The sequence below is a fragment of the Prinia subflava genome, chromosome 14 (assembly GCF_021018805.1).
Source record: "Prinia subflava isolate CZ2003 ecotype Zambia chromosome 14, Cam_Psub_1.2, whole genome shotgun sequence".
In the NCBI taxonomy this organism is placed as follows: domain Eukaryota; kingdom Metazoa; phylum Chordata; class Aves; order Passeriformes; family Cisticolidae; genus Prinia; species Prinia subflava.
In genome coordinates this window covers 8940159-8968069 of record NC_086260.1, presented here as the reverse complement: position 1 = coordinate 8968069, position 27911 = coordinate 8940159, and the positions used below count along the sequence as shown (strand labels likewise).

At 44.9% G+C, this 27911-nt stretch overlaps 1 protein-coding gene across 2 annotated transcripts; it reads left to right on the top strand.

The window, feature by feature from the left end:
* Positions 1–318: 318 nt before the first annotated feature.
* Positions 319–27104, top strand: QRICH1 (glutamine rich 1). 2 transcript variants are annotated; one of them, XM_063411841.1, is made up of 11 exons: positions 348–443; positions 1400–1460; positions 4942–5271; positions 13548–14564; positions 16849–17026; positions 17618–17772; positions 18521–18635; positions 19973–20081; positions 20410–20561; positions 21324–21414; positions 22185–27104. In XM_063411841.1, exons 3-11 carry the CDS (start codon positions 4963–4965, stop codon positions 22375–22377), a joined length of 2319 nt encoding a protein of 772 aa, XP_063267911.1. In that variant the 5' UTR covers positions 348–443; positions 1400–1460; positions 4942–4962; the 3' UTR covers positions 22378–27104. The 2 variants fall into 2 exon arrangements, with proteins under 2 accessions (XP_063267912.1, XP_063267911.1); XM_063411842.1 differs by lacking the exon at positions 1400–1460 and having other exon boundaries at positions 319–443.
* Positions 27105–27911: the final 807 nt, after the last annotated feature.

The following is a 27911-nucleotide window of genomic DNA, read 5'->3' as shown; positions in this document are numbered from 1 at the left end:
AAGCCTCGCCCCAGGTGCTGTGTGGGGACGCGGGGCGGGTTCACACGCATACCGCGAAGGAGCGGGGCGGCCGCGTGGAGCCCCTCGGCCGGCGTCGCCCCACGGCCACGCGGTGCTGGTGGCGTCCCGGGTATCCCGACTGCCCGGGGTCTGTCCCTGTCCCCACATGTCCCCACAGCGTTCTGTGTCACCGCGGTGCACGCCCCGCCCCCCCGCAGGGCGCCCCCCAGCGGCCGCACCCTCCCCGCGCCCCGCCGTGGCCAGGCCCCTTTAAGGCGCGGGGCGGGCCTAGGGGCTGAGCTCTCGCGGGGCTTGGGAGCCGCGCTCTCGCGAGGCTGGGGCAGCGCGGTGATTGGCTGCAGGGGGTTGAATGTAAGATGGCGCCCAGGGAGCTGTGAGGGGAAAAGACTCGGGGCCGAGGCGGCGGCGGCGACAGGGCCGGGGTGAGGCGGGGCCGGGTCACGCCGCGGCGCAGCCGGGCCGGCGGGCCGGGGTAGTGCGCGGCGGCGGTGGGGTCGGGTGGGGCCTCCCTTCGGGCACGGGAGGAGGAGGCGGCGGTTCCGGGGGCGGCGCGGGCCCGGCGGGGAGGGGGAGGGGGCGGCCCCGCCTGCCGCGCGCGCGCGCTTTCCTGGCCCGCGCGGGCGCGCCCCCTGCTCTTACCCCGTGTACCGGGCGCGTCCCCGTCGCCCCCCCAAACCCGGGCAGCGAGGCACCGGAAGGCGCGGCCTGTGCGCGGCCCTCGGCGGCCCCGTCCTCGCGGAGCCCCCGACATGGCTCCTGCCGGGGGGGGCGGGGGAGGCGGTGTCACGGCGCCGCCTGCGGGCCCGGCCCGGCCGCCCCGCCGACAAACAAAGGCGGCGGGAGCGGCTGGGGTAGTGCCGGGTGCCCGCGGGCGGGGGAAGCCCCATGGCCTCCGCGTCCCCGCTCGGGCAGGACGGAGGCTGAGCTGCAGCCGATGGTCTCAGGGCCTAAATACGGAGCTTCGCCTCGTCTTGGCTGGGCGGTCCGTAGCGTTCCCGGCTGTCTCTCGGGACAGCACCGGGAACACCTGCGGGGGTTGGGGGAGTGCTGTGGATACGGTCACTGCTGCTGCTGCCTTGTTCTAAGTTCTGTCTGCCAGTAACTCCCGTATTACCCACCGTGCCGCGCCTGTCGCTGCACGGCGCTCTGTGACAGATGTGCTCACACAGTCGTTCTCAGTACCACCAGCCTGAGGGATACGATGGTTAGAAATTGGGCATCTTGCAATTCCTCAGGAGGAGCTGCTAGCTGCGTGGATAATCATATCTTTGTTTCCTGATTTTTTTTTTCTTAATGGAATACATATTAAAAATAAAATGGCTTAATAAAGAAAGAGGAACTGGGGATGGAAAGGGCTTCTTTGTTCTGTCTTCTCCAGAACGTTACAAGTCTAAGAGCTCAGGACAAGAGCAGCAGAAATACATGCAACATGGTGACTGGTGAGTCCAGATTGTCCACATGCTGCAAGTTGTGTGTGTGTTTTCAGTAACCTCAGTCTAAGTTTTATCAACTAACCGTATGTGCTCATAATCTTCAAAGAATTTCTTGAACTTGCTTCCTGAAAAAAATGCAGTTATGCTGCATAGGGAGGAGTTATCTTCCTTAATTGGAGAAACTTATTGCCTGGATGCTCTTTTTTGAAATTTTAAAATGCAATATTAAAAACATGCTGCTGAGATTCAGTGAGGGTGGGCATTTGCAGTTTCCAGTGTGTGTCTGTGGGATAAATGGAATGCACACATTAGTGTGTTTTAATAACTAACAGTAAAAGTGGTGATTGCAGTAGCAAGCTGTGTGTGTTGCCCTGCAAAAGCCTGTTGAATGCACCCTAGAGCTATACAGAGTTTTTCTGCTGTAAATGCAGGTTTGTTTACTTTTAATAAGTAAAATTTTGGGGGGTGCAGCATTACATTTCTGAATCTTTCTCTGCACCTGGTACCTCTACTGCTGCATAGGGTCTTGTGAAGTGCAGTTTTGAGTGGTTCAGTGCTTCTACTTAATCCCAAGCAGCCTTAGAACTGATATGAAGGACTCTGGGAGACACTGTTACCTACAGGGTCTGTAACTGCAGCTGTAGAGAAAACCCAGGGAAGATTTTGCTGCTCTTCTAGGGCAGAATCAGATGCCTTGTGGCGTGGTGGGGCTCTGGTCCATGCTTGGCATTTGGAATACTACGGGGGCTCAGCTTAGTGGCCCTTTGTATAGTAACTTCAAGAAAATGTATAGGACTTTTTTTTTTCTTATGGTAGAAGAAAGGAAAGATTTCTTCTGACAGTTTGTGAGAAAGGAAGATTTACTGGTAGGGGGGGACTGGCCTAGTAGGCTCTTGATATTGGTGCTAACAAGAACTAACTCAAATGGACCAGCTGAGCAGGATCCAAGATTTGTATTTAGGAAATCAGTGTTTGCTTTGTTCTGCTTCCTAGTGGTCAGAAGAGGTTGGTGATTGTTTGGTGGTGGACCTCTGCTGCTTATGCTTCTGAGTTTCTTGTGGCTTCTGGTCTCTTACGTGGGAGAATGGTGTAGCTTGTGAAAGAAGAGTTGGAGTTTCAAAAGTAAAAGTGAGGGCGAACAGTGACCCTGCTGACCTCTCTACTCTCTCCTTTGACAAGATTACCAGAAGGTGGATAGCTATTCCCTGAGTTGTTACAACATAATAAAAAACAATACAGGAGCAGGAAGGAGCACCTGGGAGAGGTGGGCTCATCCAATTCAGCAGCAGCTGGCTGTGAAAGAGCATCTGTGGCACTTATGTCTGGGATCCTGCTGTCAAAGAACATCTGTGGCATTCATGTCTGGAATCCCAGCATGGCATCCTTGAGGCTTATTCTGCAGAGGAGTCCTCCCTCTCAAAGCTGTATCTGCTAGTGTACCTCATGGTGGACATGGAGAATGATGATGCTCTTCTGAAAGCCTCACTGTAGTATTGAAGACAAATACTTGAAAATTCCAGGTAGAAGACTGGGACAAGTTAATTGCTCAAAATCTATTTTCCACCCTCAGAGTGTATAATGGAGCATCATGCAGTTAGAGGCAAAACACATTTCAGTGTGCCTGCTGTAGGTCTCGTCGGCGTCCAGAGCCCCTATGGATGCATTAACATCATTGTTCTCCCTTGGTTTAGCCCTGGGCATATGGTCACCTGGGAAGGGGTTAGTAATGTGTGCTGTAGAGGTGTAGAGTATTCTTGGATGGCTCCAGGGGAAGTGAGTAGTCTTACTGGCTCTATCACCCAGAGCTGACTTGAAAATGTCAGATTGGTGTCTCTGAAAAAATCTTTTTTTCTGTCCAGGTGTGGGCTCTACAGGAGCTTCTGTATGCTGATATTTGCAGAGCTGTTGGATTTGCTATGTGAACACCATTATCTGGTGTTTTTTACTAAACATGCTGCATATTTTAAGAATATCTTCTGTAGAAATCTCATACAGCAACAAATGTGTCTTAAAGACTTCAGAAATCATAGATAAAGCACAAGTTGCCTCATGTGTGTTCCCCTTACCTTTGATATTAGTTTTTTTCTCTCCTGTGAGCCTGGTCCAATGCACTAGCCATGAACCTCCATGTAAACAAAATCTGTGTATTTGGACTGCTGTCACGTAACAGTGAACAGGAGTTAGCATTTGTTTCAGCTCTCCCAGGTTTTGGTGACAGTTGGCACTGGACTTGTGCAGTGTGCTTGCCGTGCCAGTGAAAGCCTAGAATTAAGTCCTATTTTCTCACAGGCAGACTTTTGCAATCTTATGTTCAACCATAGCCCTGTCTCAGTTCTACTTCGTTAAATCATACTGAAATGACACATAAAGCTCTGGTTTTGTACCTGTATTCTTTAGACGTGCAGTAGTGATGTACATAGTGATGTCTGTCTGTTTTTCCTCCTTTATGCAGCTTGATCTAGTAGTGCTGAATCACGTCTTCTAGTCCTGATCTTGTGTTGTTTCACATGTTTTCACAACTGTCTCAGTATCTGGTGATGTTATAGTTCAAATGTATTTATGCTCTATCTAAGCTAATTAGTGCATTAGAAACAACCAGTATACTCACTGCAAAAACAATTTGTGGGTTTAAACAAGATAAGTCACTAAGAGAAGAATGCTGTCAGAGTATACCCTAGAGCTGTCTGATTGCAGGTGGAGTCATCCTTGGTGGTGGTGGTTTTTTCTTTGCTTTCACTTCCGCCCTGATCATCTTAACTTCTTTTTCTGTCTTTCTTTTGTCTTCACACGTGGCATGTTTCATGTTAACCTCTTCCTATATTAAAAGAAGATCAAGAGCTGATGCTGCAGTTGCCTTTGTCGATTCCAGAGCTCTGCTTCTCCATATGTGTAGTTCCTAGTTTGAGGAAACATCTCGATTCCAACGCTCTCCTTTTGCTTGCTATGTTCAAATCGATGAGGCTGTCCTAGTCCTAATAGCAATGAGCTGAATGCTGCATCTGTTGCTCTTCTGTTGTGCTTCCCATTAGCTGCCTAGAATAGAACTGCACGGCCTGATAGAACACACTGCTCAGTTTCCCACCTCTGCGGCTGCAAAGCAGGGCCACAGATATTGATTTCTGAGCCTCTCTCGCTAACAGTGCATGCTGCAAACAAATGGAATGTGCGACTGGATTTGTCTGGTACAGGATTTGCCTGGGCTGGGTGAAGTACAGAGCTAGGAGAGTTTACATGGCAGTGAGCTCTGGGAGGAGGAGTCACACCTGGGTATCATTCAGACTCCCCTGAGCTGCCAAGGGTTAATCTGAGAAATGTGTAGTAGCATAAGATGCCTCATAAAACCAAAGCATCTGTCTTGGGCATCTGGCTGTGCATGTTTGCCAGTGTTCATACAGTACTTGGTGTGAGAGATTAGTTACTGGAGTTAAGAATATCCTCGCATCAAGGGAGTGCTGTAGTTAAGACTTTTACTTTCTCTTTCCTTAAGGAACCCTGAAGACCTTGCAATATGAATAATTCTCTGGAGAACACCATTTCCTTTGAAGAATACATCCGTGTGAAGGCGCGAACAATCCCCCAGCACAGGATGAAGGAGTTTCTAGACTCCCTTGCTTCCAAGGGGCCAGAAGCTCTCCAGGAGTTTCAGCAGACAGCCACCACCACAATGGTGTATCAGCAGGGTGGCAACTGCATTTACACGGACAGCACAGAGGTGGCTGGGTCTTTGCTTGAACTCGCTTGTCCTGTGACAACCAGTATCCAGCAACAAACTCAGCCAGAGCAGCAGATACAGGTTCAGCAACCCCAGCAAGTGCAGGTAAGCATCTGAAATCATCTATGAATGTATATATGGCTTGCTAACTGATGGAGTAGTGTTCAGAGCTGCTAACCTTAAGCCTCAGACAAGTACTTAAGAGGCAGGACCAATTAACTTTATATAGAACTGCAGTATTTCCCTTTCGTTTAAGGAATTTGGTAGTAAATTTGCTCTCTTGACTGTGCCTCCCTCAAGCCCTGCTGTAGGAGGAGCCGCGTACATAGCAATGGAGTGGTGTCACCTATTGGAGAAACGGTTGACAGTTCTGGCATGTACACAACTCCTGAAGCCTTGTGCTCTGAGGCTGCTATAAATACCAGCCCCCTCTGACTGTCTGATTGTTCAGGGTGGCTGTGGGATGGAGCTTGCCTTAAGGATGTTTTTTTCTTAATAAAATCAATAACTTTAAAATAGTTTTACTTGAACATTCTAAAAGTTGTCGTTCTTGAACTGGCTTTTAATTAAGGCAGAAATGCAAGAGAGTCAACTTTAGGATATGAACCAGGGGAAGATATGTTTCAATAAAGGAGTTCTAAAGAGTGCGTATGCATCAAGGTAAATTATCTGTTTGCACAGTGGAGGGAGTTGTCCTTTTTTTTTTTTTTTTTTTTTTTTTTTTTTTTTAGTAGATACTACATTAGATATTTTATTAGATTTTAAGTAAGCAAATCCAGAATCAGAAGAAACAAAACAAACCAATTTTATTACTTAGGAAACTGCTTTTGTCCTCAGATATATTTTGTGATTTGAAGAGTTGATAGGTGGCAGGGCATTTACTAAGGTTTTTCTATGATATGTCTCCTAAGAGCTGAGCTCTGGCTATAGCTGTAATTGTGATACAGAGATATGAAGATGTCAGATATGAATCTTTCTGGTTTCTGTAGCAGAATGCAAAACTGCGAGCTGCGAGCTCTTTTTTTTTTTTTTTTTTTTTTAACAATAAATGAGGGTATGGAGTCACAAATGACTGGAAATAGGGTACTGTGTACTTGCTGCAGTGCAGCAGACTTGTGCCAACAGCTCACTTGCATGTTTTTATCCTACAGCCAAGACAAACTCACCTCCTTCCCTGGTGACTCGTCTCCAGTTACTCTCTTTTGAGTAAATGAATGCTTAACTGGGACTTCTATAACCTGTTGCCCTACAGTAACTTGTGTTGAAAGGCTTTTGAAGAACAAAAACCTGAAGTCTTTCAGGCATGACTTCGATCTCTGCATGAAGCTATTACAACTGATCAAGAGTGGGTTTGGTTTTGCTACCTAATGTGTTTTCTGGAAGAAGTTTTGTTTTTCAATAGAGGAGCTGGGAGGTTGGCTTTTAAGTGCCTCAGCCTTGAAGATGTGTAAAAGTCAGAAGGAATCTTTTTTTTTTTTCCTTTCATTTTTTCCCTCTTGCTGCCTCCTGTCAGAACTATCCAATGTTCAGGCTTGACACTTGCAGGTCTTTTAGAAACAGAGATAAGGGAGGGAGGTCGTATATCATATGCTCCAGAGAAAAATAACCTGGCCTTCTTGTAAATAAGCATAGAGTTGCTGCCAGAGGCTGGTTCTTGATTTTTTAACTGAATGACCTGCACCCTGAATATGAAAAGCTTCTCATGAAAATGAAGATTTCAGCAACTTTCCTAAAGAATGTCATCTGCTCTTTTCTCCTTGTTTTTGATGTGCCTCTGCTTTTACATACCTGCTTTCCCATCTGTTCAGATCATCATTACTATTTGTATTGCCTACCCTTCTGGTCGCTGTAGGTGGCACATTTGGTACTACACATGGCTGCAGCTTTTGTGTATCAGCAGTGCAGCTGAACTCTGGTGTATTTGAGCAGCGAGCTCAGAATTATCCTAGTTTTTCAGCAAGAATAGGGTGGAGAACAATTTCTTTACCCCTTTGCAAGAGTGTTTTTCTATCTTTCGGGATTTCTTATTGAGGCATAATTTATGTTAAACCCATGTTTTAGTGTTCACTTATCTCTGCACTGTCACTGTGGCAGCAGTGGCAGGGCACATCTTCTGGATAAAGCTGGATTTTGTTGTGACTCTGGGGAGTGACAGCGTTCCAGCAGTGCACCCAGTCCAGCTGGCTCCCTGTGCTGAAATACTGCTTGTGTTGTGTTGTGATGAATTTTGGTTATCTGCTGAAGCCTCTTAGCTTTTGATTAAACTTGTCATCCTGGTACTTGACTTGGTAATCTGTTTAGTTCTTGCTAATCCAATTGCAAATCAGTGGAAGACCCTTTGAATGACTGTGCTTATGTCTGGCAGTGTGACAGTGCTGCTGAAGGTGACTAACAGTATGATCAGTCAGATGACCTCAGAGTTGCAAGTGGTGACGATGATCTTACGATCATAGACACAGCCAGTGCTCAGGTTTCATCCTGGATTTTACTTGCTGTGAACAACTAAAGACAGAATGTGACTGCTTGCTGCTTTTATTTATTCTGGCAGAATAAGTTTTCTCTTTGAAGTTATCACCTTAAGGTTTTCTTGCCTAGAAGGTTCAACAAAGTCTTATCAAATGTTTATTTTACAAGATGAGTGGATGCAACTGTTGGGTTATAGACACTGGTCATTGCTACAATTCAAGTATCCTGGAGCTCCTTCCATGCCCAGTATCACAGGGGTGTCATAAATGACCTTAGGAAGGAGTTTAGTATGTCAGGTTGTCTTACCTTGTTGTGCATCAGGGAGTGGCGGAGAAGGTCTCTGTTTTCCTCCAGTCAGCTAAGAGTTTTATCAGCTCTGCTTTTGGTGACATTGTTGCTTGTTGGTCCTGTGTATTGAGGCCATCAAAATGATGATGCCAGTGAGGTGTTTAGTGCTGGCTTGCTTCCCAAATATGGTACTTTTGCAGAGGTCAGCAAACCTCTTGCACCTCTTACACAAGAAGCTTTAACTGCAAGAATATCAGAGGACAGATAATATCTTTGCTTATGGTGTGTGTGGAGAAAATCCTCAATTTCAGCTTTTTATGAACAGTCTGTCTAGGTGGCAAGATTTTCTTGGGCAGGACTTGAAGGGAAGTTGCTATATATTGAGGAAGATCACAGAACTGTATGGGGAATTGTTAAATGCCTGTGTAAAATATCTTCCATTTAATTCTTGTGCCTTTCCAATTGCTTAATTTCTCATGTGTTTACTGTTCAGTCTATTCTGTGGCTTCAGACCTTTGTAGAAGGCTAGACATTATTTATGACACAAGGCAGGGAAAGATGCCCTTAAATAGCTTAGAAAAAAGTTATCTCTGGCTCTGCACAGAATGCATCTTTCCTTTGCTTCTGATGGATGTACCTTTCTCTTGCCTCTTTACTGGTTTTGAAATATAGCTTGGAGGTAGAATTCGTATTTACTTAAGTTTGAAAAACATGCCAGTACGATTTTACTGGAGCAGCAGGTATTAATTAGCATTTGCCAGGGCTGAGTGGGGTACCTCAAAGAGTGATTATAGTCAAGAGTGGTGTTTTTGAGGTAGCATCTACTTGTGTATGGAAGTTGGATTCTGTTGAAGAGATGAGCTATTTTTCCATAGTTCATGTGTTTTAACTGTTTTAGACCTAAATCCCTCCCCACTGTACAGTTTGAGAGCATAATCTTGATATTGTAACTGTTTAAACACACCCAAGGCCTAATTTAGCTGATGGAATTCTCTCTCTGATGTTGATGAATGAGCAGAGGAAAAACCTGGAGTGAGAGTCAGTCTGGCAGTTGTTCTGAAAAGCTGACTTGTACCCTTCCCGTAGACCTTGTTTACTTAGATAGCAAAGGACTTCCTGTAAAGTAGTTAAATAACAAGTTCTGACGTTTCCTGCTACTTCACTGATCAGTCTTTTCACTTACTCTTCACTTACACTTTTCATCTGTTTTGCATTTGCATGTACACTTTCTGGTGTAACTTTGGAAAGAACTCTCTTACAGTGTTAGTTTTTAGTGCTGGACTTGCTTTAGCTTAGGACTGTTGTTGAAGGAACTCTATTTTAGATATTCTGTCCTTAAATTGGGCTAAAAGCCCTGAGATTACTCTTCTCATGCTCTCTCTAACTTTTTGCCCAAGTATTTGACTTTTTTTGGGAAGTTTGAGGTGTACCTACATTACTTCTGGAGCATACTTCCTGCAAGCTGGCCACCTGCCCCCTCTTACCTCTTGCAGGTCTGGAGCCTGACATTTGGGGTTCCCTCCAGATGAAACAAAGCTGTAAGATGCAATCTTATGTTTTGGTGGTGTCAAACTTGGCTGGTGGGCAAGACTAGAAGTAAGTCTGAAATAGTCTTCTGGAAGAAGGTATAGTGTGGACATGTTAGTACATCTCCAGTCTTGCTCTGGAGATCTGCTCTTGGTGTGTACTTGCTGTTTTAAATACAGCTTCAAAAACCAAGATCTCTTTGTGGAAAGATGCATTTAAGGGCCTATCAGGTGCTCTAGGACAACCTGTATATAGAAAAATCCATGTAGGAAAGAGTTGCTATGTGTGCTCATTTACAGTTAGGTTTTAGAAATATTAGATAATCCAGTCAGTCTGCAGATGAAAGAATTAGCAAGCAAAGAAAATCTCAGTTGTTTCAGAACTGCAGTTCTGAAACAACTAAGTCTGATTCCTTTTTGGGCAGAGAATCCGCGCAGGGCAGGCATGTTATGACTCCTACTTGAAAGTTTGTCTATCAACCACTAGGGAAAAAAGGTTTGGGCATCCAGGCTTCAGATATTCTCATGGTTCTGGGGTTACTTATCTACTCTTTGCATGAGCTCAGTTCAGGGCAGAATATGTTTTTGGGCTTGATGTGACAGAGGGTTTCCTTTAAGGGAATTGAGTTCTGCGCTCCTGTTACGATATAGGGTTTGATTTCTGACACTTTTGATTTCCTAGGCAGCTAATACTTGATCCACCTTCCAGCTACTATGATGGGAAGGCTTTTCTCTGTGTCATGATAGCCTGCTGGGAGGTGATTCTTTCATGCTGTGGGATCCAGACCTTTGGCAATAAGTAGTAGCTCAGTACTGATAACTTGCCGTGTTCTTTTCTTGCTCCAGTAACCCAGGAATTGCCAGCATAACATCCTTTTGCTTTAACCTTCAGCATAAAGTGAAGATTTAAAGTCCTCCCTGTTAGTCTTGGCCTGTAAATTTAAAACATTCTCTTTTGTACAGAGTCTTTAATAAAGTCGTCTGCTGCTGCTGCTGAGAGTAATTCTTTGTCTAACTTGCTGAGGGGAAAAAAGGACAGTGAGGTCAATATAAGAAGTCTCTGGTGTCAGACCAGCTTCAAGCCTGTGATCCAAAATGAATGCTTCTAGCAGTCCTGGATACAACCTACTTGAAAAGAGGGATGGATCTAGTGCAAGATACGGTTGTTAGAAATGGATGTTTAATTCACAAGGGATGCATAATGTGTGGTAGGTAGAGCTCCAATATTCTTTTAAATTGGACCACTCTCTAGTCAGAAGCATGATGCCTGCAGTTTGGAACATAGAAAGCTTCAAGTAATTCTGGAATTTGACTTCATAATGTTTATTCATATTCTGGACTCATTCTTTGGGTGTTAACAATAACAGAGTGGACTCTAAAGCAGTAGCAAGACATCCCTGTTGTAGGAGTTAGGATTTAGTCCTGGGGGAATTTCAAAGGGCCTCAGGGCATGACTGCTTATCTGTTGAAAGTGATGGAAGTTGCTGCTAACTTTGAAACACTGTAGGCTCAGGCTTTGAAATGGTTAATGGTTCAAAGCTGCACTAGGGGAGGTTTACATTGGACTTCTGGAAGCATTTCTCTACCAAGAGAGTAGTCAAACACTGGAGCAGGCTTCTGAGAGGTGGTTGATGCCCCACGGCTGTTGTTACTTAAGGGGCGATTAGGCAGTGCTGTGAATGACATGCCGTAGGGTATGGTCAGCCCTGAAGTGGTCAGGCAGTTGGACTAGATGATCAGTGGTGGTCCCCTCAAACTGAAACAGTCTCTTTACAAGAGCAGAAGGGAGCAAGTGCTGTCTTGTTCCATTTGTTCTTAGACCGTGCCTCTTCCTGACGACGCCTCTTTATTAAACCGATTCCATTACCTATCTAATTGCGCTTGTGTGGTAAAATTGTTTCACAACGCAGGAGGAGACTTTGAATTCTTACTGCTAGCAAAAAAAAAAAGTCTTTTCCTTTATATTGGTTACAGCACTCATAGGAACTGTAATGTAAAATTTTGTGTGGAAAGAAGGTGGGGATGCTTTTAAGGTCCTCTCAGTCAACATGTGCAAATTCTGAAAACACTACAGGAGTACAGGACAAATGACACATTTACTTCTTAACATAATTTTGAATCCTAGCAGATAAAGCAAATGTTTCTTGTGTGAAACTGAAAATATCAGTGCAGTAAAACATGTAACATGTTCAATATTTGGCCCTTGCCTTGCAGATAATCTTTTGAACAAAAACTTAAATTAATAGTAAGGACTATATTAGTGATTTTTAAAATGAAATATTTTGGAAAATTCTTGCCTTAGGAGTATGATTGCAACTGGCTTTCTTAAACTGAACCCTTACCTGGGATCCATGTTTGGGCCTGTTTGCCCAAGGCAGTACTCACTCACACTCCAGGGCAGAATGAAATAAAATAGAACTAAACATCCCCTTGGTGAGTTCATCGTTTTCAATTGACTGCCTGATCAATCTCTCGGTGATACAGCTTTTTAAACTGTCATGCTGGCATTAGGTCACATGCTTCTTGTTACCTTGCAGGAAATGACTATAGAGTCACCAGGTCATCTGGATTACAGTATACTGCACAGAGTTCCCAGAAGGAACTGGGAACTCCCTGTTCTTCCTGGAAATAAATTAATTCTTAACAGGAGGTGACTTATAAATCTGGCCTGCCAGTGGGGCATTTTCCTGCCCCAGTTTTTTCCTTAGCAGCTTTTAATTGGCTGTAAATGTGTCCTTAATATTTTTCAAGACTTCTTAACACAGGGATGCTGGGAAGTGAGATTTTGTGCACAGCAGGCCTGCATTGTAGTTCTTTTTGGTGTTGTCACACTGGCCAGTGTGCTGTCTCTGTGCAAATGCTGCATTTGTCTGCCTGGCTCCAGGAAGTGAGGTAGAAAAAGGTGAGAAGACTGTGAGTAGGAAGACATGTAGTCTTGCAACTAAGTCCGTGGTGGCTCCAGAAAGTGGTGTTCAGTAATTAAGTCCCTCTCTTAAGATAAAGTTTTAATGAAGCCTGGAGAAACAGATGGTCATGAGTACCTGGGATATCGCTTCTAGGACAAGGAAAATGTAACAAGTTGTCTGTGTAAGTGTGAGGAAAAGTGGAGCAGTGTCTGAACAAGAGATGTGAAGCTATTGAAACCTGAAATTTGTGCTGCGGGCTACCTTTGACTGCTGCTAGGTGTTGTGGCAGACCTTGGACAAATGAGCATTAATGTGAGACAGTGTGATTTTTTTTTTTCCTCTAAAATAAAAGGAACTGGTTTACAATCAGGTCAACAGATTTTGTCTGTGTTATTCAGCATTGTCTAAGTGCATGAGCTAGAAAATACAACTGAGTAGTTTGGACAATAAGTGGTATTAATGGAATAAGTAAATAATGAAATAAAGGTTGATCTTAATTATCGTTGTCAAAGAAGTTCTTCTAGGGTTTAAAAAACATTCTGCAGCATAGGCCATTAATGCATTACAAAAATTGAGGTTGAACTTGCTACATTCTGTGTTGACACCTGCTTGAGTAGCGTTACTATTAATGATAGGTTTCAATGTAATATTCCTATGCTTTATGAGGAAAGAGCCAAGTGCTGGTTTTGACTTACCCATATTTCTTATTGCCTGTCACCAGCAAGTGATCCTGTGGCCATCTTGGGACTGGGGTGGGCAGCAGTAAAACAGTCTTTAGAGCACGGTAAGAATGAGGCGAGCTCCTGTGAGTGTAATGTGAATTACCTTAAAGTCTTCATATTGCAAGACCTGTGCTAAAGTAACATTTTAGCAATGCAAATAGCTTTGAAGACTCTTGGATTCCAAGGATGGAATCTGTTGGCTTGAGCCCATAGAGCTTTGAGGGTGGAGATGTAGCTCTCTGTGCTGAGAGTCATGTGCAATGCTGAGCAAACACATCGGCTGTATCACTGTTGTCAACCAGGCACTTATAAAATAACTCGATTTCATTTTTCTGAAGTCTTTGCTAGTAGATTAATACATGGAATCAAAAGTGAGCATAAAAGACCTGAAGCATAGCTCTTGAGTGACAGACTATCTCTGCTGAATCACTGATGTTTGCTGATCTCTAACTGCTGGCTTGGTGTCGTTGCAGGTTCAGGTCCAGGTCCAGCAGTCGCCACAGCAGGTCTCCGCCCAGCAGCTCTCTCCACAACTCTCTGTCCATCAGGCTTCGGAGCAGCCGATACAGGTCCAAGTGCAGATCCAAGGCCAGGCGCAGCAGCAGGCATCCCAGACAATACAGAGTCAGTCTCTTCAGAGCCCCAGCCCATCGCAGCTGCAGGCAGCTCAGATCCAAGTGCAACACGTGCAGACTGCCCAACAGATCCAGGCTGCGGAGCTACAGGAGGAACACATACAACACCAGCAGATCCAGGCCCAGCTTGTGGCAGGACAGGCCATTACTGGTGGCCAGCAGATCCAGATCCAAACAGTCGGGGCACTGTCACCCCCACCTTCTCAACAAGGCTCCCCACGAGAGGGAGAGAGGCGGATCAGCTCTGCGAGTGTCCTTCAGCCAGTGAAGAAACGTAAAGTGGATATGCCTATTACTGTATCATATGCTATTTCAGGGCAGCCAGTTGCCACAGTGCTGGCCATTCCTCAGGGCCAGCAGCAAAGTTACGTCTCTTTAAGGCCAGACTTGTTAACAGTGGACAGTGCCCATCTGTACAGTGCCACTGGGACCATTACTAGCCCCACTGGAGAGACGTGGACCATCCCTGTTTACTCCGCTCAGCCACGTGGTGACCTTCAGCAGCAAAACATAACCCACATTGCCATCCCTCAGGAGGCCTACAATGCCGTCCACGTCAGTGGCTCGCCCACAACACTGGCCACAGTGAAGCTGGAAGATGACAAGGATAAAATGGTGGGAAGTACTTCAGTAGTGAAGAACTCTCATGAGGAAGTGGTGCAGACTCTTGCTAATTCGATCTTTCCAGCACAGTTTATGAATGGCAACATCCACATTCCAGTGGCAGTGCAGGCTGTGGCAGGGACATACCAGAATACAGCACAGACAGTGCACATATGGGACCCACAGCAGCAACAGCAGCAGCCCACACCCCAAGAGCAGGGGCAGCAGCAGCAGCTACAAGTCACTTGCTCAGTAAGTTAAAACTGCCTCTTGATCTCAGTTTGTGATTAACAACATACAAATGTTGTGGAGAGGGAGCGTGCCAACAGACAGCTGGTGTCTGGGAAGCGGAGATGCATCTGTCCCAGAAGCCTGAATGTGGCATAGGGCACTTGCCTCCTGATGGGTATGAGACTTTCATGTGATAATGTTGGTACATAGTTACAGGTTTAAAAACTTTCCAAAAGAAAGTACAGTCTTGATCTTAGTGTTAAAAATTAATAGATACACACTGATTGCCAGACTTTTCATAGTGGGTATTCCAAGATCTGCAGTATTTTCCTGAGCTGTTCCAGGGATTGCAGTAGACAGGCAGGGATAATTGCAGCCACATAAGGTGTGCTAATATGTACTAGTCATTATCAGTTACTTTGTGTTATGCACACGGAGTCCACAACAGATCCAGTGCCAGGGTAAAGTATTGAAATCTGACTAGTTGTGAGCAAACTTCCTGGATCAAGTGTACTTTAGGGTACATAAAGTATTTTAAATAAAATACCCTAATACATAGGCAATTCCAGGAGGGATGTATTCTCTTTCTAGGGGGAGCAATAAAGCTACTAGAGGTGAATACCACACTTCTCAGAGTTGACCCTCTCAAAACTGTGAAACTGAGAAGGAATTTGCCTGCCTGCCCTGTGCTGTCCTCTGGCATTGTGCTTCTAGGGGATCTGGGCAAGTTACAGCAGTTTTGCTCTATTTGTGAAAAATACAAGTTTGTTAAGAAGCATCTGCCAGTTCAGCAGATTTACATCAACCTAGGTCCAGCCTTCACACTGGACAAGGTGTCTGTGAGGTCAGGGCAGAAGACTGTCCCTTGGATTGGGCTGATGGAGGGAGCTGGCTCTGGAAAGCTTTCAGCTCTCTGGAGAGTAATGTGGCAGCACTCTGGGGAGCAGAGACTCAGTCCTGGCTCCTACAAAGACAAGGTGTCAGTTCAGCCTTGGACTCTGAGGCAGAGAGAGGCTTTGCTTCACAACTTAGTCACCATCTGCCTTGGTTAAAGCTGGGCTTTTTCAGTCTCTCTGCAGGTGTGCTGCATGCTGCAGGGGCTGATAAGCAAAGCGCTAATAAGAGCTGATGCAGAGACTAAAAAAAACAACTAGAGGCACTTGGAAGGGTCCAGTCTGAGACTGTGGCATACTTTGCCTCTTAAGCTGTTGGGTTTTTATGCTAAGTAAAGTACAGGTACTGAAAGTCTCTATGCCGTTTTCATATGCAGTGGTCTCTAGTACTGTCAGAGCAACTTCCACTAATATTGACACTTAGCAGTATCAAAGGAAAAGCTGCTTTTTGGAGTAGCTCTTAGGAAGGAAAAGGCAAGACTGTTTTGATATAAGAATTGCTATTTCTGTAACATTACAGGGTGCCAGTGAGAGTTTGACTAAGGTCTGTAAAGCTGTTAATTGAGGTAGCTATGAGACTCTGTGGCATGGAATTGAGAACCTGTAGTGAAGAATGCAGAGTGAGTGCAGCTGAAGGGCTTTCTGCAAGCTTTAGATTGGTGCTATTGGTTGTCTGACAAATAAGTTTCAGTTTGAGATTGAAATTCTTGGTGACCTAAGATCCCTCTGTGAAGTAAATTTGCAAAGGGTCTGGAGATGCCTTAAGTCTGTACTAAGTCATGCAGTCACTCTTCACACAATAGTAGCATGTCCCCATTAGTAGTATTTGGTATTTTGAGAGTGTTGCACTGAAATTGAATTGATGTTTTGATGCTGTGTTCTAGTCTTACTGCTTTATACCTTTTACAAGTGAATTAATCTTACTCATCATTGGTGATAACAGAATGTATTTATTCTGTCTCCCTTTTATGTACTGCTTTAAAAAGAGAGTCTGGATAGGGAGGGATGCCAGTGGTGTATGGCATGTGATTGTACCCAGGACCTTCCTCAGGGCAGTCTAGGTGTGGAGCAACAGTGGTGAGTAAGGCTGGTGGCACCTTCCTGTTCAGGGGCTGGTGGTCTCTGTGCCCTGCTCGTGCAGTGAGACAGACTTCAGTGGCAATTCAGAGTGACAAATGAGCTGAAGATAGATCTGGCTATTCAAACTGAAAAGGTTTTTGGAGTGTAGAATACTCTTTTGTGAGCAGCAATTCAGGTTGGACAGCAAAAGTTGCATTCCTTGGATTAATTTCTTGTTGGGAGTGTTGCAGAATGTTGGTATCCTGGGGCTACAGGTATTGTGGGATTCTTGGTTTTTGTCCAGCTGTTGCATATTGAAGTGTATATGTAACCTGAAGTGTTTTCTTTCATAGGCTCAAACTGTTCAGGTTGCTGAAGTTGAACCACAGCCACAGCCGCAGACTTCACCTGAACTTCTACTTCCAAACTCTCTGAAGCCAGAAGAAGGTCTTGAAGTGTGGAAAAGCTGGGCACAGACCAAGAATGCAGAGCTGGAAAAAGAAGCCCAAAATAGACTAGCACCTATTGGAAGTAAGTGTTGTGACAACGTGGCCTTTGTTTCCTTTCAAGTAGGATTAGGAATGACTAAAATGTTAGGTGTTTACTGCTCTGAAAAACTCTTTTGTTTAATCAGTGATTGTTCCTAAATTTAAATTTTAATTTACTCTGCAGTACTAATTATTGTGTATTCCCACTGCCGTAGGACATGTATTAGCTCTGTGCTGAGCCCCCTTGAGCACTTGGGCTGATAGCAATAGAAAAGGGCACTGCATGACTGTGGTGCATGGACAAACTGTCTGGCCAAGCTGGTAGAAAAGTCATGGAGTTGCTGTTTTCCTGTTGCTATAGGGCAGCATTTCACTGAGGACGTGGTAAAAGAGGGCAGTAGTCATGCCTTTGGTAGGGCAGAGGATCTTCATATCAAACTCTTGCCTGTTTTATCTTTTAGTATTTCTGACAGCCTAAGATCTGGATTTATTTCAACTTGCTTTACTGTACTGGGAGAATGAGGTAGTGCTGGACCTGCCAGATAGAATGGATAAGTGGGAAATCTTTCCTGAAATGTTAGGAAATAATATGGCTTTGTGTCTTAAATAATATATCTTTGTTTTGTTTTTCCAGGGCGCCAGCTGCTGAGGTTCCAGGAAGATCTCATCTCTTCAGCTGTGGCTGAGCTGAATTATGGTCTGTGCTTAATGACACGAGAAGCTCGGAATGGTGATGGTGAACCCTATGATCCAGATGTGCTCTATTACATCTTCCTGTGTATTCAGAAGGTAGGATGGGACAGCTCTACGTGCTGCAGAACTGTCCATGTTGTCAGCACGTATAGGGGGATTCTTGGTTATAAAAATAGAGACTGTGGCTTCTATTAAGTTTCATTCATATGAAAAGAGTCTCTTTGCTTAAAAAAGCCTTGAAAACATCAGATGACTTGGCTGTCTTAGGGCAAGCAATGCTTTTGTCCATGAGTTAAGTTTGTGAATTACTGAGTTCAGTATCACAGTGAAAATAATCCATTTAGCTTTTTATGGTGGGGGGATCAGGATTGGATGATGTTTGAAGAAGTTGTCAATGTCAAGACTTAAATCTGGTTGAAGCTTTAACAGGCAAGAACTTAGGTTTATGTGCTATGGGAAGTATGAGCTTTCTGTGAGATCTGCAGGAATAGAGCTAAACTTGGACAGGGCAATTGAGTATTGTTGTTAACTTGAAAAAGTAGTGTCCAGTAGTCATATGGAATAACTTGAAGTGAATACATCAGAAATAAAAGGTGAAATCCAATCAGCTTTTCTTTGTAAGATTGTTTTTCCTTTCTCTGCCTTGGCATTCCGTGACAGTAATGGAGATTACCTACCCAGTATTGACCTTGATGCCAGAGTTCTCACTCTCAAGTAAACTGTACTAGTCTTCAGTGCTATGCTGTAAAATGCTCAGCTGAAGATGTGGGCCCTTAGGATGAGGTCAGGTCTGAGGAACACACTTGCTCCCACTGTACTGGCCTGTGTTGTGAATCTCTTACAGTATCTCTTTGAAAATGGCCGAGTCGATGACATCTTCTCAGATCTCTACTATATTCGGTTCACTGAATGGCTGCATGAAGTTCTTAAGGACATACAGCCCCGTGTTTCACCTCTTGGTAAGGGCTATAGTTTAAGAACTTTAAAACTTTCCAGAGCTTGGAATGTTTAACTGAACCTAGAGCATGAGTGTAGTCTGAAGAGCAACCTTTTGAAGTGTGTAACATCCCTAGGCTAGCTAATGCCAGTCAGGGAGAAAAATGCTGTGTTTGCAGTGAATGCTGGGGTTACTGCAGTTGTCAGGCTCTGACCCTGTCATTGAGCATTATTTGTCTGTCACTTGTCACCAGTCAGAAGGCACATTGTGGGGACTTTGTAGTGTCATGGAATTGGCTTATTTGGCAGACAGTTGATCCTTAATTTGAATCAGGTTTCCTCATCTGAAGTGGTAATATATCCTGCCTCTAACATGTATTGTTTCTTTTGGAGATAATACAGCACTGTCATAGTGCCATGGAGCCAGATGGATACTGTCTGCAGGACCAACTGAGTGTCAAAGGAAAAAACAATGAGTGATTAAAGCCTCCAGTGCTGCAATCAGTGGCAGCTTAACCTCATGTTTAGGAGATCATGGCAGCAAGGATGGGGGAGCAGTTCCAGAAGAGACAGATTTTGACAGAGAACTCTATGAGAGCTAGCTAAGAATTGCATGTTCAGAGCGTGGAAACCTGGTTTCTCGTTGCGTCCTTCCCTTTGATATATTTGGACATCAGTGAAGAAGTTATTGCTTGTGTTCAGAAAAGTAGCTGATGTTACCTAGGCTAGGTGGCTAAGTAGCACCATGAGTTTTGGAATCCTTTTGTTTTCAGTCTGGCTGTTTGATCAGGGCTTTGACATTCCACAAGCCCCAGAGTTCGATCAGGGCTTTGACATTCCACAAGCCCCAGAGTTCATACTGCTGTCTGTTTTTCTGTTTATCTGTATTTGGAGTGGGGGGCGGGGAAACCTGAGAATCCAAGGATTACTCATGTGTCCAAGTACATCACTGGGCACCGTGTACTGACTGAAGCTGTGCACAGGGCCAAGAACTGATTTGTTACACTGGCCTTCCTGCTCTCACATGTTATTGGATTAAGAGCATCTGCACTGGAGTCAAGGCAATAGTTAAAAGCTGTTTAAGTGCATATTCCTTTCTCTATGGGCTGGGATGTATAGGCATGTTACACAAGCATACTCTCCACAACTAGAGGTTGATGGATATGTACAAGTGTTTCCTAACTGTACCTGCTATGTAAAAAGTTATTTGCAGAGCACTGAATCTTGACATTGGTGAGAATCTTCTCATCCTCCTTCTGTTAAGATTTGTATGCTCTCCAGTACTTACAGACTGTGAAATGCTGCCTGTGTTCATGTTGTGTCTGTCCCCTGGCATGATGCTGACTTCTGATTATTGCAGGTTACATCCTCTCCAGTCATGTAACAGAAGAGATGCTGTGGGAGTGTAAGCAGCTTGGAGCTCACTCCCCTTCCACCTTGCTCACTACACTGATGTTTTTTAATACAAAGTAAGTACTCAGGTCTTAGGGAATCCTGGGCAATAAAAGCACTTCAGATACCTTAACAGGATTGGTGTGAAACTGCTGCACTGTGTAGGGCAAAATCGTGAGTTTCAAATGGTTGCACACTGAGCCCACTTATAGCTTCATCAGAGTGAGCTAGCAGAGGGCAGACTGAACCTTTGACTTTTGTATGCTTTGCTGCTGTAACAGTCCTTAGCCCAGTGGTTGCTTTGAGCTTCAGCCTGCTCATGATGTCTAAAGATAACTACCTTGCTGTTGTGACTATGTGCCTTGCTTGCCTCTGAATGTCCTGTGTTCTGTTCTTGCTGCTCAGATACTTCCTGTTGAAAACAGTAGACCAGCACATGAAGCTGGCCTTCTCCAAGGTGCTGAGGCAGACCAAGAAGAACCCTTCTAATCCCAAGGATAAAAGCACGAGTATCCGCTATATGAAGGCTCCAGGCATGCACCAGACAGGACAGAAAGGTAGTTCTAGGAGGTTTCTTTGGGAATATTTTACTTACTTGGGCTTGAAGAAGTGGATGGACCTGGAGATGTTTGCAGGTAGGGATTCCAGGGCTCTGCCAGTTACCAGCAGCCTGGCAGTATGAGTTTTCCATGCATTCTCTCCAAGAGAGGATAGACCACAGTCATAACCCTGGGGACATGCCTTACCTGGGGCATGTGGGACTCATCAAGATAAGGATAATTTTTTGTTACTTTTGTTTTTTGTGGTGGTGGTTTGTTTTTTGTGGGGTTTTTGTTTGTTTGTTTGTTTGTTTGTTTTGTGGTTTTGTTTTGTTTGTTTGTTTTAATGGGCAAAGAGACTATTGGGTGTAAGTACTTATGAAGAGATGGAGAAAATTCTTTGGGAGGGCTTCTCTTACCTTGATTCATGTGAACTCATACAGAATTCCTATGTAAGTACAATCTGTCCTCTTCAAAGCACAGGATGCAACTGAGGCTTTGAAGTCTCAGTAGTGAGATTTCCCTCATTTTGTGCACTGGTAGAGAAGAAATGAGAAGAAGGGTATGGATGGGTTGTGATCTTCAGTAGCCTTAGGATGAAGCAAGCTCTGCATAATGCTTTAAGCATTTATAGCCAGGTGCCTCTGCCCTGGAACAGCCATATGTCTCTTGCCAGCGCTTGTACAGTGACAAGGTGCTGCAGTGTTGAGGCTCTATGGTGCTGCTCGGTGTGCTGTGCTTACAGAGTGTCTGACAGACTTCTGGGGGGCTGGTTTGTAGTTACAGATGACATGTATGCAGAGCAGACCGAGAATCCAGAGAACCCCCTGAGGTGTCCGATAAAGCTGTATGACTTCTACCTCTTCAAATGGTGAGAGCTCTGTCTGTGTGTATGGTGCTTGTCCTCTGTGACTGGGGAGCTGCCCCCTGTGCCTGGCCTAGTTTTCAGCGTTGTGTGATATTGCTGGCACAATTTCTATATTTCCATAAATTTACTTAAATGGAAAGGGGTGTCGATGTGAGAGAGTGGGATTAACTCTGATGGCATGTAAATTGAATTTTTGGGATATTTAAGAGACAAATCCTGATTTGTGAACTGGCTGCTCGTAATCTTGGACATTTGCTGTGTTGGCATGAACTTGTTCTTCTGCTTGTGAGTAGCAAGTCATCTGGAAGCATCCACTACTGAAGATAGGATTAGGGTCCTATTCAAACCAGCTTCTGAACAAAAATAAGGACTTGCTATGGAGATTGGAGGGTGCCTAAGAGGACTCATCTCTAAATTATGATGGTTTTGAAATTTAATATAATGGTTCATCTGCACAGATGGATCTGCAAGTAGCCTGAATGTGAAAATACCCCATCCTTTCTTCACTCTGAAAGATCCCTAAAGCCGTGTGTGTTAGGCTTACCAGTGTGAAATAAAAACAACTTTCTTGTAGTCCTCACCATGGCTTTTTAACCTTGGCATGTCCTAAAACCTTAGGATGAATGTTGCCCCTAGATGTATCTCTGTACCTTCATGTGTCATCAGCCAGATGTTCACTGTCAGGATTTGTGAAGCCTGGGGTGAGGACAATGGTGGTGTCTCTCTTGCAGGACATTTTGTTAGTCTGGTTATTTCTGATCTTCCTCACACAGCCCCCAGAGTGTGAAAGGCCGGAATGACACATTTTACTTGACACCGGAGCCGGTGGTGGCCCCCAACAGCCCAATCTGGTATTCCATCCAGCCGATCAGCAGAGAGCAGATGGAGCAGATGCTCACCCGGATCCTGGTGATACGAGAGATTCAGGAAGCTCTTGCCGTGGCTAATGCCAGCACCATGCACTAAGGCATCCTTCGTGGCTCAGATGGGATGGGGCAGGGTGATGGGGGAGGGACAAGCAAAGAGAAATTGTACAGACTTTTACACTAAAGGAGATGCCTAAGTTTTTGGTTTTTTATTGGTGTAGTTATGAAGCCCTTTTAGGCTTCTTCTCTTTAAAAGAATCTAAAGGAAAACCTACCCATTGTGTATCCTACCCAACACACCAAACTGTTGGAACCATTGGAGGCTGCATATCCCCTGCAAGCTGGGAGCTGTGGAAAGCTGCTGGTTGACTCTGGGTTTTTTTTTATGATGTAGAAAACATGAACTACAGGATTGGCCTGGTTGGCTGGGGCCTCTGTCTCCTTGGAGCACGTGCAGCCTAGAGGGCACAGAATGATGGATGGACCTGCTCAGCCAGTGGAGGAGAGGCAGGCATCTTCTTTTCTTGTGCTTGGACGTTAATTTGCTGTTATCTTGGAAGAAAGAGGAGAGAGTGAACTGAAATTATGATTTATACAAAAAAACCCAACAATTTCTATTCAGACCTTTAAGTGACATTTTTAGATGTTAAAAGTACAAACTTTACCACACTCTTCTTTTTTGGCCTAACATTGAGGCCTTAAACCTTGAGGCTTCTGTGCCTGATGGAATTCTTGTAACATACACTTGTGTATCATATAAAGATACCACCCTGTTTCTCTTATGTATTCTTACTCTAGTTGTTTATTAAGAATGACGAGCACGTCTTTTCAACATGCCATTGAACAATGTGTCTTTATTTGGGGAAGAGTGAGCTGTGAGGGTGGGGGGGTCATTATACAAAGATCAGTATGCAAACTGGTTGTTTTCATCCCTGTCCATGCTTTCCAGCTCAGCTCTGCTGGATTTCTTTCACCCCTACAACTTACGAAGGTAGAAGGGCATACACTTCTGTTGAAGGACCTGAATGTCTGCTTGCTGATGGAAGCTCAGTGCCAGGCTAGGAACATGGGATCTGTGAGACCAGATCAGACTGTCCTAATGTTCTGTGGCTTTACCCCCAGGCAAATCCCCCTCTCTCCACCTTTTCAAATGCATCACAACAACAGCATGATGGAGCGGTAGTGGAGGGAAAAGGCCTTCCAGGAGCAGCATATGCTAACTCCTGTTTAATAGCCTTTTCATAGTTTTCAACACAGCTGTGTAGCTTTTGGCATCGTTCATGATCATAATCCCCAGCCCTGTAGCCTTGCCTTGCTGCATCTTAAATGGTTGCTGTATTTTATATGATTAACAAATAGTCTGCTTTTTTGAAGCCAGCAGGTAGCCAACTCTGCTTGAAATGGGAGATCACTTGCCAGGCTTGTTACTTGTGCCACCAACTTCTTGGATGCAGAGAAATTACTCTGTTTCTTGAACTTGTCTTCCCTGCTTCTCCACCACATGTCCCTTCCCTGTTCCAAAATACACAGATAAATACTTAAATATACATTGCAGTAAAAGAACTTAAACTTGTGTACAGGCAAGCAGCTTTCCTGAAGCCTCTGTTGTCCAGCACCTATCTGTTGAGAAGGAAGGTCTGCCCTCTCTGTTGATTGTGCAGAGTGTAAATGGATGAGAGTAGCCAATGTTCCCTGTCTTTGTGCTTGTGAGCAGTGTTGAGGAGTGCAGCTTAGAGAGACTTCCCAAGCCCCTGATGCTTCTTATTGACATTGGTGTTCCTGAGAAAGCAGATGTGCTTGAGTTAGCTGTCAGTATGAACAGTTTGTTCCCTCTACAGGACTGTGCTCAAGTAAGTGCATGCAAAGATGTGAAGTAGCAATGCACTGTTGTTCTGTTTTAGACTCTTAGCTCAGTGGCTGCCCTCAGAACTAGGCCATAGAAAACAGCCTAGAATCCATGCCCAGATCCCAGTGGGTAAGCTGGGAAGATGGTGCCTAGGGAGGGTGTAGTGCTGGCAGCAGGTACTGTGACCTCAGTTTGTCTGCTGGGAGCCAGCAGTTGCCTCCTTGTAGGGTGGCTCTTGGGATCACCAGTACTGCTTCAGCTACCAGAAGCCTCTATTCTTTTCACCATATTGTAGTGACTGGCATGTCCATCTTTGGCCCTATTTTAAGTCTTTGAGGACATGGTTGGGACAGGCTCCCACTATTCCAAGCCGTTGCATGTGCCTCCTGCACAAGGTGTGCCCAATAGGCATGCACAGAGTGGCTTTCCCTTTCTTTTGGGCAGTTTGTCCCATCATCAGAACAGAGTTGGAAAGCCTGCTGCCTTTTCTGTTTCCATCAGAAATACAGTGGATATTAAACAATCTGTCAGATACAGTACCAGTTGCTTTACTGGGCAGCCTTCAGACCCACCTCTTAACACTTGAAAATTGACAAAAGCTGCAATACCTGACAGAACTTTAGGGCAGTTGCAGGTTGGGGAGAAACAGGAACTTCAGCTGAGCTTTCTGGGGAAACAAAATTCCATGTTACCTTAAAATTCTAGATTGTGCACTTTCCTTACATCTCGTAACTGCAAGATGATCTCAAGTCTTTGTAGGGGGAAGAGTTTTCCTTGGAGGATACTGGTTAAGAACAGGGAGACTAGGCACAGTGTGAGCTGTGGAGATCTCCTGATGATTGGTTTTGTCCTGATGGACTGGAGTGTTTCCATTCCTTTCTCATTGTCCACATATACATAGGAGAGGTTCTGCTGAAGCAGAAGTGGACTGCTGCACTGTTCTGTACTGTCTCATCAGAATGTCCACTGTGTTAACTTCATTCCCTGTTTTTAGAGACAATCGATATACTGTGACTTAAGGATTATTTTCCTGGATCTGACTTCTAGTCTGTCTCTCTGGAACTAGTTTAAAAGGTACAGTATTTCTAGAATATAAATACTATGTTCTTTGATAGTGAAGAACATGATCTGCTCCCTTGTAGGGGCTCATAGGAAGATGTGCACAGAGTAGCACAGAAGACTGCTGTGGCTTAGGGTTGCTGTCCACATTCTGGGAAGTGTTCCCAGTCAAACATGTAAAATAGCTTTTTAACACTTTCCTATAACCTTGACTGCTGCTTAAAGGGCATTCCCCCTTGGCTCTGAGAGTGCCAAACTGCTTGTACTGCTCTTGTATGCGTGTATATATTGACAGGAACTCTCCGTGCCCTATGCCTTGTACGAGACAGGCTGAAAATGCATCGATTTCTAAATAAATAGAGCTGAGAAGTCAAGCTAGAGACCGTGTGGTGTTGATTTTGAACTGTGCCCATCTTGTCACTGTGTTATGAAAGGAACCATAGAAAGCAGAGACTGACTTGTAAAGACCATCACATTCTGACATGAGACTCATGTATTGTCCAAGCTGTTGACATTTAACAGTGTTGCTTTCTTTAGAAAACTTGTAGCCTCTTACACGTGTCCACAGCACCATTAGATTTTCATTTGCTTTCAAGAGGTCAAGCATTTCCTCTTAAGTCGGTAATGGCTGAAGCAGCAGAGAGCAGATTAGAGAGTGGTTCTTCACTCCTGTCTTGAGTAGTGTGTAAAGGGAATGGTCTGAGAATTTCATAGGACTCTCATCTGTTGGCTGCCTCAGCCCTACAGGTCTGGACTTCAGAGGCGTCACAAGGTCTGAAGTAGTTCTGCCTTGGACAATACAAAAAGACTTAATCTGATCTCTAAATAAGAATCCTCTTCTGCACTGTTGCTGCTAGGGCAGAAACTGACAGTCTTGTTCTCAGCTGCATCAGGGCTACTGTCTGCCTTGGCATACGTAGAAGGGATGAGGCCTTGAATACTCTTATGCTGTGATAAGAGCAGATCCAGAAATGGTAGAAAAGCGCCTCTTGAGTGTACAGGGGGTGGAGGACTGCTGGTACTGAAGTTGCTAATCCTTTTGCTGGACTGAGTGCTACTGGACACTGCATGGCTGTGCAGCTGTCCAGCCAAACCACATTCTTACACAAGTTCAATACTGACTGATGTAGAATTAGTGCTTGGACTCCTAAGTCACTGTTGAAGTGGGATATCAACTGTCTTCCACCCTATATGGGGCTTTTCTCCCCATCTTATAGCTGGAGCTGCTCCTCTCAAACATTACAGGGAATGCACCTTATCCTGATGATTCAGCCTCTTCTGTTTCATTGGTGCCAATGCTAAGGAAAGAGCCCTTCTCCGCTTATACCTCTTCCTACCTTAAGGAACATCTCAATTCTTCCGGAATTCTTGCTGACATGCTGCCCCCAAATCTCTGAAGTGATTGCTGTGTCCCTACTTGTCGCTTTCTTTTGCTGTGTGGCTGAAGCTCTGCTCTTAGCACTGCAGTCACGTTCCCTGTAACCTTGTGCATGGCAGCCACGTTTGCCTGCTTCTCCTTTCTCGTTGGAGCTCATCAGAATGGGAAGGCAGATTAAACCCACTTACAGCAGCAATAAACCATGTCTAGAACTCGAGGGAACTGCAGGAGAGAATGAGGCGGAGGGGATGTCTCAAAAAGGCAGGGTCCAGTTGCAGCCCAAAACCTTGCTTGATAGTGAGTGTGCAGCCTATATGCAAAATACATCTTGTCTGTCCCTCCTGTGTTGACCCAGGTCTAAACAGCACATGTGATTGGCATCCTGCAAAGTGACCTTCAGAACTCTCCAGTAGCTTTGCCCCGTGAGTAACTCACACTACAAATCATTTTAAAGAGATGCACTCAACTATTTTTTTAATTTAATTTTACTCTTATATTCTCTGCTCTTTGTAATCTGCTTGGAAATAAAATGTTTTTCCCTGCAGCCTTTGTTGTAGTCTGTTTGAGAACCATTAAACTTTGCCTGATGTTTCTGTTGGAACAGAAGCCAACATGCCTGTTTACTGCTGTGCCCGTGCCGTAGCACAACAGCTCAGATCTGTGTGTGCCTCCCAGGTAGGCTCAGCAACCCTTTGTTAGCCCGTTCTTTTTTTAAGTAAGGGTAGAGAGACCTGTCACACTGATCTTGGTCCAGCATCACCCCTCCTGTTCTGCTGATCCTGTGAGAGGTAATGCTGACTCGAGAGTGCATGTCCTTGGCAGGCGGCGCTTTCCGATCTCTGTTCACATTTCCTGTGTCCTACAGGGTAACATGAGTAACACATTTCTTGAGGCTGCTTTCTGATCTTTGAACAAAGAATTTGCTTTCTGCAGCAGGGAGCTGTAGGCACAAGAGCACTGTTCTTTAGTCCCTGAACTGGTTAGTGTTAGACAGGGGGCTGCCTTGGACTGCATGTTACGGGGAGCAGGTGAGAAGGGGTATGGTTGTCTCACGTCCTGGCGCTCTGAGGCTGGATCTGGAATTTCTCAACAGGCAAACCAAAAGGAGGAAGTTGTTCTGTAACCTGCAGTAGAGGAACTTTTCCTGCTCAGACAGAACTGCAGGGATGGGAACATCTCCTGGAATAAGCCAAGTGGCATGTCCTGTAAGGCTCCTCTGAGGCAGATCTGTGTTTGTGCCTGCTCCGCTCCTCCAGGCACAGTCTTCATGCTACTGCTCTTCTCCTAAGTCCTCCCTCCAGCCCCAGTCTGTGGCAGAGACCTGAAGGTGCTACATGCCCATCCCCAGTGT

What these genes read in the sequence shown, in the direction of transcription:
- QRICH1 (XM_063411842.1), top strand. Translation starts at nt 4,963, where the DNA reads ATGAATAATTCTCTGGAGAACACCATTTCCTTTGAAGAATACATCCGT. An exon ending in AGCTACAAGTCACTTGCTCA is followed by an intron (nt 14,565 to 16,848) that starts GTAAGTTAAAAC and finishes TTTCTTTCATAG; the next exon opens with GCTCAAACTGTTCAGGTTGC. An exon ending in TCTTCCTGTGTATTCAGAAG is followed by an intron (nt 17,773 to 18,520) that starts GTAGGATGGGAC and finishes AATCTCTTACAG; the next exon opens with TATCTCTTTGAAAATGGCCG.